The 10,782-nt window shown below is 29.6% G+C and overlaps 1 protein-coding gene across 2 annotated transcripts; it reads left to right on the plus strand.

Moving 5' to 3' along the window:
* The first annotated feature begins 271 nt into the window (after positions 1-271).
* On the plus strand, positions 272-10,335 carry LOC114425791 (protein DETOXIFICATION 43-like). 2 transcript variants are annotated; one of them, XM_028392752.1, is made up of 13 exons: positions 272-410; positions 5,622-5,707; positions 5,827-5,948; positions 6,307-6,564; positions 6,752-6,954; positions 7,069-7,204; positions 7,463-7,559; positions 7,652-7,752; positions 8,042-8,205; positions 8,515-8,703; positions 8,976-9,071; positions 9,167-9,288; positions 9,920-10,335. In XM_028392752.1, exons 2-13 carry the CDS (start codon positions 5,628-5,630, stop codon positions 9,972-9,974), a joined length of 1,623 nt encoding a protein of 540 aa, XP_028248553.1. In that variant the 5' UTR covers positions 272-410; positions 5,622-5,627; the 3' UTR covers positions 9,975-10,335. The 2 variants fall into 2 exon arrangements, with proteins under 2 accessions (XP_028248553.1, XP_028248552.1); XM_028392751.1 differs by lacking the exon at positions 272-410 and adding an exon at positions 5,471-5,545.
* Positions 10,336-10,782: the final 447 nt, after the last annotated feature.

Raw genomic sequence — 10,782 nt, forward strand, 5'->3', positions numbered from 1 at the left:
TTTAATTAAAAATAACATAAAATACTTTAAAATGTTAATTATTTTAAATTTTGTCTTTTAAAAGTTAAGTTCTGATTTTAATTAAAAAATAACGTTAATATTAAGATATTATTATTTTAAAAAATCAACAAGTTGACAAAAGAAGGGATTTTTTTTAATTAAAAAAATAAGGTGCACAAAACACTTGTCGAGTGTTAAATACATTTCACATTCATGTATACACAATTAAATAATAAATATATTTCCAATATGTAGGAAATAGTAGTGGGGCAAAGGTTACTTATAAATAGGGTAGTGGTGTAGGCTAAGTTTGTCATGTAAGAAGTTTGTGATCTTAGTGAGTAAGTGAGGAAGCATTGAGAGTTGGTGGAAATTAAGGTTAAGAATCAAACTGATCAAGGAGTATTCAGGTATGCTAATTCCTTCATATTAATTGAAAGTCCTTTCATTCTTTTTGCTTGGACCTGCATTTCACATTTCTGGTCATTAATGGATCTATTTGCATACAATTGAAGACTTCATTTCATTTCGTCTTTCTTGCATATACATGTTAATTGATTCCCATGGTGGAAGATTTACACACCTCTTATATATTCTTGCGTGCTCAAATTGATATATGTAATTAAGCGTTTTATGAATAATTAGATGCCTAGACTCACATTCCTTAATTTGTTCTTCATTTTTCTTCTTTTTAGTCTATATTATTTAACTTCCCATACCAAATATATGCCTGACGCGCTCAGAAAATAAAAAAGATAAGAGGAAATTAATGGTAAGGAGTAAAGTATTGCATAGGATAAAGATGCATGCTTTTGCTCTTTCCACGCCATTTAATTAATTCCGTATTTTAATTAATCATGCCATTAGGAAAATTATATATATTAAATAAAAAACATGTCGTTGTTTTACTTTGTTACGTAAAAAAGTTTAAAACTATTTCGACTTTTGTAACTCAACATCAGCCGACACTTAATGGCTAAATTATTAGTCACACCCCTAAAGTTAGCTTCATGCAACTTGCATGCCACGTAGCTTCCATGACATCTAACTCTGTAGTCACTTATTCGTAAGTTATAAACAAACTTTTTATTATAATTTTTATGAAAACCAATTATACTAGTATTAATATAAAGTTTTTCTTTTACAATATTATTCAATTATAAATTATTATACATAATATATTTATTAATTTTTAATAATAAATTTTATAAATTCTAATTTTTAATTAAGTGCAAAACTTTTACGATTTATATTCATTAAATTTATATTTTATTTTTTACATATTAACATATTCATAATCATTTAAAAAGGACCGTAAAAGTAAAAATTATTATACCCTAACAATTTACCACAAGCACTGAAGCACATATTATCAGAACTAACAAATAATAGAGTATTTAAAATTATTAAACTATCAGTAAAACTAAGCTCATATTTTAAATTCAATATTATTTAAGAAATAATTACTACTTTTTTTTAAAAGGTTTTATAAAAATGCTGACAAAAATAAATTATTATTTTCTTAAAATAAATTAAATTAAACACACAATAAAAATATTTAAGAAAAAATTATCAACAAAGTTAAGTTTAATAAAAGAAATAATAGCACCATATTTAAAGTTTAACTATATTATTTTGTCACCCCATATTGATATAAATATTCACTGGCTTTAATGATCTAATTACTTATAGTTTGATCTCCATTTCAAATTAATTCTTTTATTCAAAAAAATGAATTTAAAACTGTACTTAAGAAATCTAGACTCAATTCAACTATAAAGTTTGTTTAACTATTTTAAACAAGATTATATATCTTGTAAATGATGTAATGTTTTCATTTAATAAGGAATTGACACCTTATGCTTTAAACTAGTTTTTAATAATAAAAAAAAATTGTTTGCCTTTCAAAACAAATGTGGAAATTGGTTTCTATACATGGAAATTAAATTTGGATGCCACAGCTAAGTGTGACATGGTTCACGATTGTATTTGATGTACAAAGTACAATATCCACGCACTTATTGGCCTTGTATGGATTAGATTGGGGGACCTACCAATAAGTAAATGACAACAAAATCTTGTTCCACTTCTTTGGGCAATGTACGTCTTCCTCTCTCTAGAACACAATATCTTTAACTATGATTTTTTTTCCTCTCTAATTTTTTGGATAGAAAATTTTTTTGATACACTTTTTTTCTCTAATTTAATAATAGTTTAAAATATGATGCTTATTTTTCATTAGTTTATTGATTTAATTTATTTTTTATTAATATTTTAAAATTAATTATACATCATTGATAAATTTTATTTTCGTAAACTTTGATTTCAATTATGCATTTCATTTTTTTTATAGTTTAAAGTATTTAATTTTATTTCAATAATTGATTTCTTTGGTTTTAATTAATTTTTGATAAAATATCCTTGTAAGAAACTATAGAAGGTGTGGTATATCTACTAATTATTTAATTTAATAGTTTTAAGTAAATTTGCTAAATTAAACCCGAAATTTACAAGAATTATATATTTCATTTAATTTTTTTTATGTTATTAAATATATACTTGATGTAATCTTTTATAATAGTCTAACAATTTTAAATGGATAATTCAACAAGTTTCAATATTTTATTTTAAAGTGGTAAAACTATTCATGACAAACACGAAAATTTAGTTAATTAAAAAAGTACATCATTTTCTTTGCTACTTTATGTTTTGCTGCGAATAATTTTTTTACTATCTTATCCATAGCTAAAGAACTGATTTTAATTGCCTATAGTGGAGAAATAGTGATCAACAATATGCTGAATTAATAGTATACTTTTAGTTTGTCATGTACTCATGCGTGCATTTTGGTGCGGGCACATACAACTATATTCAAGGGTAATTAGTTATATAGGTTCATTATCCTAATAACTCAATCTTATCTTTTACTCTTTTTTTGGGTGGAATAATTCCTTATTCTTTATCAATTCTGCTTACTTATTGCTAGCTTATAAGCAAATAAATACTATGATGAATTTTATTTTATTTTTTGGTACATATTAGGATTAATTTCCATGTACACATTAGTGCTAGCCTTATGTAGCAACAAAAAAACAATAGATAGCCAGATTCATTAATGCCAATAGAATTTTTAATACTTGGATCTGGATTTTCACCCGACTGTTTGACACAATGAATTAACGTGAAATAAAAAAAAAAAACCCATGTCCCTTTGTTGGGGGTTTGACAACATAGGAACCCATTTTATTGAGTTTCTAAAGGACCCTAATTAAAATGTTAGATTTGTTGCTTGAATAACTGGAGGGGGAGGGGAACTAGTAAGGGATCACTCTAGATTAATTATATTATGTGGTGTATAAATAAATCCTCAATTTATCTTGGAAGGACTTCTGTTTCTTTTTTTCTTACAGAAGAAAAAATTGGTTATCTGGAGTAATGTTAATTACGATAAGGCTCCCAATGTACATAACAAGAAAAATAGCTCGATTTCAAATATATACGTACATGAAGAGATAGAGATAAATTATCATTTTGAATATATCATACTTTTTTATGCTACATAATACAATTAAAACTATCTGTCATTTTTATTGAAGATGTGACGCGGTTCCATTTCTTTCTCTTTTTAATTGATGCATATATTTTATGAGTTCACATAATAATTTAAAAATACAACTTTACATGTAGATTCTAGTTCACCCCAAATTCCAATCACCAAAGTGTGTAAGCTTTCTTTTTTATTTTAATTGAAATATGCATTAGAGAAGATTCAGATTCCTTGCCTATATGTATACTTTTCTTGCTTCATATAAAAATTTCAACATGTTCAATTGTCATTCATGTTGTTAAATAAAACAGAACTATCAAAATAGGATGCAATAATAATTGTTCTATGTATGTGGACTTTTCAATAATTACTGGATTTTTATATGAATGTGGACCCGCATGTAGGGAGAAAATTGGCTTTCATGATTTATTCACATCCTACTTAATTAATTTGTATTGGGAATATGGTTAAAAAAGCATGCATTTGGATTATTGTTTTTAAATTTAATTTTAGAAGTTTTTAGTTTGATAAAATTAGTTTTAATTAGAAGTGAGTTAATTGAAATTAAATAATTTATGATTTAAAAATAATTTTGTAATAAAATTTAATGTAAAATTCCCCATCCATAGCAAGAATTACTTCTTTCGTTTCCAATCTAACATAAGTTTGGTTCAACAATCAAATATGATTCTTTTTTTATGATAAAATAATGTTAATTAGAAGAAGACTTCGAACTTGAGTTTTAACAACGTAAGAACCATAATGCGTATCCACTATGCAAATACACATTAGTTATGCAGCAAGATTCCTACGGAGGCTTTTTTTGTCTATATTTCTATTTTCTTCAACTTGTTTAGTTCTCTTTTTTAAATAATAAAAAAAAAACTGAGAGAATCCTGCAATTCGTTAAGCATTTGTTTACGTCACTCGATGCTTCACCTTTCGTGTCCATTCTTGACGTGAACAAAAAATTAAATAAATCATTACTTTATCATCAAGATCAGGTTCATGACTCAAGTTAGTTATGTGGTCATCAATTCTCGTACCATCAATATTTTAAGCTTTGATCACTGATATTATGCTCTCTATAATCCGGTTTATGACACCCTTTATCTATATCAGGGAGATGGTACAGTTTCTTTTTCTTTCTTCTTTTTTTTTTCTTGAATATATGTAACTTCCATGTTTGTTAACATTTTCAGTGATCAACTCTCTTCACAAATATCTGAACTCTATTAATTTAATCAATATTTGGGATTACGCAGTAAATTAATTCATTGGTAGAGTAGAGTTGCAAATTTAGCGCATATAATCTTGCTTGTTTAGCAAAAAAAATATTATATAAAGAGGGACATAATAAGCTAAGTGTAAAAATTAAAATAGAAAGCATTTATCTTTCCTTGATTTGCATGAGGTCCATACTCTATAGAGTAGTACCCCCCAGCAATGTAAGTTCTCTATTCTAAAGATCCTTTTATAGTTTGCATGCTGGATTTCAAGAATCATGATATTTCAAGAATCATGATATAAAATAAAATAAAAACAATACACATTCTTGTTTAGTATAAAGTTCAATTGATATAACTTTTCTGTTATGTAGCTATCGGGGGTTTAATTAACTAGGGACGGTTGTTGCACTATCATTTGTCACATTCTTCCAAGTTCTGCCTACGCATCTTTTAACCTTTTTGCATCTGATGGTTAATTAAGTTAAAATTAGGCAGGGTTACTTTATGAGAAAATGACGTTAAAACACATCTGAGGAAGGCTCAAATTAGAATCGTGACGAAACCCATAATTATGCCACTATTGTCCATTACTTTTTCAACACTACATGATTTCTGCAACACTTTAATTAACATTTGGCTTTTGCATATCTACAATCACTATAAATAGGTTTCACTGATCTTATAGTGATCTTTCAATGCTAGAAAAGTAGCACATTATTATATCCGCATGGTGATCAATATCAAACAAGCTTATTTTTTTATTTTGATGGTACAAAACATTGAATGTTGTTATCAAACTCAAAAATTGGTACTCTTCATGATTGAGTTGTCATTTTACTATTTAGGATATCATGGACGAGAATGGAAGCTCAAGCAATGCACCAAAGAACAAGAGAAACCTTCCTGTCTCCGTTTTCTTCAAAGATGCAAGGTACCCTTATATGTTATCAACTTATCACCTTTGTTTCTTTGAGGAGTAGCATTATGCTAGAAAGAAATATTTGACTACAAAATACTAATACTTGGTTTTATGAATGTGAGTGAGTGTAGACATGTTTTCAAGATGGATTCCATTGCTAAGGAGATACTTGGGATTGCATTCCCATCTGCACTGGCTGTTGCTGCTGACCCAATTGCTTCTCTTATAGACACAGCATTCATAGGCCATTTGGGTACATTTCCTTGTCATAATATCATGCTTGCACAAAAGAAAAAAACACATTTAAATTGCAATAATCATGGTTTTATTCTCTGGCTTGTCATTTTTTTGTTGCAATAATCATAACAAGAAAGTTTTATTTATCATCTGGTCCCTAAAAAAATCATTTAGAAATCAGTCCCTATATGAAAGGAAAAAATAAATAAATAAATTTAGTCCCTATAAAAGTGTATAGGGACTAAAACTAAAAAAAAAAAAAAACCCATAGTAACTACAAGGACCTATGTATATTAATAACGACTTACAGCTCAAAGAGTCATTTTAATACTGTAACTTTTAAGCTAATTACTTTTGATTATTGATGTGTTTAGGGCCCGTGGAGCTTGCTGCTGCAGGAGTGTCCATTGCTTTGTTCAACCAAGCTTCAAGGATTACCATCTTCCCTTTGGTTAGCATCACAACTTCCTTCGTAGCTGAGGAAAATACCATTGAAAAAATCAATACAGAAAAGAAGTTAAGTGATAAGGCTAAGTCCAAAGAACAAGTAATGCTCGATGATCATTCCCTTCAAGACATAGAGAAAGTTGCATCCAAAGAGAACAATGAGACTGAGAATGTGGAAATGAATGGTACTTTCTATCCCTTTCTAGTTTTTCCTTTTCTACTGCTGTGTATAAATGTCCATGTTGATGTAAATTAATTTGGTTCAAATGCATAAGCACAAACCAATGAGTAGGACATTCATTATGATAAACTTAGATATATGAATGGAGGGAAATTAATGCATTGAAATTTTGTGTTCTCACATTTTATCAGATTGCAATACAAGTATATGCAAGTCTACCTCTGATACTAGTAGTAGTAGCAGTAACAAGAGTGTGCCAAAAGATGGAAGGAAGAAGCGACACGTTGCTTCAGCATCCACAGCATTACTTTTTGGCACAATCCTTGGTCTCCTTCAAGCAACAACCCTTATATTTGCTGCAAAACCTCTATTAGCTGCAATGGGTCTAAAACCTGTATGTATCTTTATTATCAAGAGTATATGTTATGTTATATTAACATATCTTCAATATCTAGAGTGCATTTATCTTATCTTTTATACTAAAGTGGAGCTATTTTTCCTTGTGTAGGATTCTCCTATGCTAAACCCTGCTATTAAATACTTGAGATTGAGATCATTAGGTGCTCCAGCAGTGCTTTTGTCCTTGGCCATGCAAGGAATCTTTCGAGGATTCAAGGACACTACAACTCCTTTATATGTTATTCGTAGGTTCAAATGATCCATATTTTCTTTTGAAATGAAGCCTTTAGAGAATGTGTGAAAGAATGAAAATGCATAAATTAAAAGCATGCTAGTCAAATTTAAAGGATCTTTTGCATAAAAATTTTGATTGCTTTCAAATGTATGCATAATGAAAAATAGAAGGAAATCCAATTAAAAGGTTAATGGAAGATAGTTTGTTTTTTTAAAATTTTTCAACATCTTCCTTAACTTGGTTCATCTGTGTATGTGGTTTTGTTCAGTTTCGGGGTATGCATTGAATGTCATTTTGGATCCCGTGCTTATCTTCTACTGCAAATTGGGCATCAAAGGTGCAGCCATTTCACATGTTCTCTCTCAGTAAGTCTTACTTTTGTCTTATATCCCAGTAATGTTTAAACATTTCATTTAGCAAAAAGTGAACTTACAAAATGGTGACCCTTTCTAATTAGGTACTTGATGGCATTGGCCCTCATGGTGATATTAACTAGAAAAGTGGATCTTGTACCTCCAAGCATTAAAGACTTGCAGATTTTTAGGTTTCTTAAAAATGGTATGGTGGATGGCATTAAACACAACATATTGGTTTTGATTGTTGTACTAATTCTAAAATCTCAGTCTTCTCTATTAAAAAAGAGAGATAAAAATGGTCAGCTAGAGTGGACTCAAATATTATATATAGTAATAAAAAAACCACATATATTGGTCCTATCTGATTTGAGCAGAATTGTCTCTGATACATAATATTTGTTGTCTTTACCAAAAAAGAAAAATTAAATATATGTTCATCACTTATCAAGCTAGAATTTACTCATGTTCAAATTTATTTTCATTTTCAATAGGAGGTCTGTTGTTGGCAAGAGTAATAGCTGTTACATTCTGCCAGACCTTGGCAGCCTCATTGGCAGCAAGGTTTGGTCCAATTCCTATGGCTGCATTCCAAACCTGCTTGCAAGTGTGGCTCACATCTTCCCTTCTTGCTGATGGATTGGCTGTTGCTGTACAGGTACAAAACATTAAGTTTCCATGATGTCTTAAGTTCAAATTGTAACATTGTTATTATAATGGCCTTAAGAAAATTTTAATATTGTCTTAAGTTTCCATGATGCCTTAATAGAAGATATAAAGTGGGTTGAGTGGTTCTGAAAGAAGGAAAGGGGAAAAGGTCATGGGTTCAATCCCCCTGTTAACAAAAAAAAAACTAACAATTAACAACTAACATTTATCAATAAAAAAATTATAAAGGCCTTAACTTCTTGAACTTCATTGTGAGTAAAAATCAAATGAGTATTACTAATTACTTTCTCCTTTTCAGGCAATTCTAGCTTGTTCCTTTGCTGAGAAAGACTATGAAAAGGTGCTTGTTGCAGCAACACGAACTCTCCAGATGAGTTTTGTTTTAGGAGTTGGATTGTCTTTTGCAGTTGGATTTGGATTGTACTTTGGAGCTGGAATCTTCTCCAAAAGTGTTCTTGTTGTGCACTTAATCAGAATAGGCCTCCCGGTATAATCATATACAAATAGAGTTTAATGTCTATGCACTAATAGTGTAAAATAGTTTTACACTGTCATCCAATCATGAATCACTCTTTGAATTACCTTAAGATAATTATTTTAAAAGTCAACAAACTTAATTATCATACATGATGAGTTGTGATTTGATGATTGTGTAAAACTTTTTACATTGTCAGTGTATAATCCCTTTATCTCATATATCACTTGCACAAAAATGAATTTGATATTATTTTCTATTTCATTTTTAATTTTACTCGCCAGTTTGTTGCTGCCACACAACCAATCAATTCATTAGCCTTTGTCTTTGATGGTGTGAACTATGGGGCATCTGATTTTGCATATTCTGCATACTCCTTGGTAAGTTCTCTCATACAATAACTTTTATTAAAAAAAAGTATTCGTCATCTCTATCAAATTTATTTAGCAAATTTCTATGCTCATAATTTGTTCAGGTCACCGTGTCATTGGCAAGTGTTGCTTCATTGTTTCTTCTCTCTAAGAGCAAAGGTTTCGTTGGGATATGGATTGCACTAACCATCTACATGAGTCTTCGCATGTTTGCCGGTGTGTGGAGGTAAGCATTTCTCATGTTTTTTTATCCATAGGAATCAACGATAGTATCAAGAGGGATTATAACGATTGACACATCTTGCTCAACCAAGTGAGCTAGACCTCTAGATCATTGCTCATGTTAAAAGCATGAAGACAATACATCTTATTGGCACTAGTTTCCATCATGGCATAAGGTCTATAATGAATTTTATTAAAAAAAATGGCATACTATCATCCAATTATAAATTACCATACATGGTAAAATGATCTTCAATTAATTGATGGTGAATTTTTATAATATCAGTAAATCAAAATTAAATTCTTATTATAATGAAAATTTAAATGCAATCATTTAAATAAGTATTTTTGAAGTTATTCTCCAATTAAAATTAGAGTTTTACTTCAAGAACTAGGGTAAACCTTTATTTCATAATTTACTAAAATGAAATTTCAATTTTTATCATAGAAACAAAAATAAAAGCACATAAAAAACTACACCTAAATTTTATACATATGATAAGTAGCAAAATCTATAAGAATTATAATATTAGCTAATAAATTGCAACAAAGACAAGAAGATCTCAATCACTTAAAAAAAAAAAGAAGATCTCAATCACTCAGGCTTAATTATACTACATGCAATGCAAATGCAGGATGGGAACAGGTACGGGACCATGGCGTTTTCTCAGAGGCCGCTCAATGTCTTGATGATGAGATGACATCTAACAAAAGAAATTTCATTGTTGAGCAGAAAATGTTTTGTATCACTTTTCACCATTTAGGACCAGTTGTCTTTATTCAAAACATGATTTATGCACTATACAACTATGGTGATAGTCTTATTATATATTATATTGGACGGGTTCATTTTACACTTGCAAGTGTTATATTCAAAGTATCTTTCTTTTTTTTTGGCCTATGTTTACTGTATGGTCTCTGTTTAATGATGTATCCTCTGCTTATTGTAATATTTTGTCGTATTTAGAAGATTATTCTTCGTACTGTTAGTAGTATGTAAACTCTGAGTGCATGTATACAAATGAGAAAAATAAATTACTTTTTTCAGTCATTCTGAGTTTAATTTCTTGCTCTTTCTCCAAATATTGCAAATTTACCATGCTGAATATATAAGTATTTGGATAAGACGATAAGACGTCTATATGGACACCTAGCATGCAACATATCCTATGAAGTCGAATACCCTTTCGGCCATTTGCTTACATATTTTGTATAACATGTTTCAGTCTTCACCATTCGACACTAGTTATAGTTAATAAACTCACTTAAAGGTAATCAATACATGCAGGCCCAGAGATTTAATGCCCAATAAGGTCAGTATATAAAGGGAAGAGCCCCTAGGTAAAAACCAGTGTTCATTAGAATATTCCCTTGACATCATTTGTGGCTCTGAACTGACTTCTTACTTGAGCGTCAAAGTGTCTTTTGTATGTACCCCCCCCCCTTTCAATCATAGACACTGAAGATCTGAACAAGTTACTAGTAGAAGGACCATTCG

Source organism: Glycine soja, chromosome 9 (assembly GCF_004193775.1).
Source record: "Glycine soja cultivar W05 chromosome 9, ASM419377v2, whole genome shotgun sequence".
NCBI classification, from domain to species: domain Eukaryota; kingdom Viridiplantae; phylum Streptophyta; class Magnoliopsida; order Fabales; family Fabaceae; genus Glycine; species Glycine soja.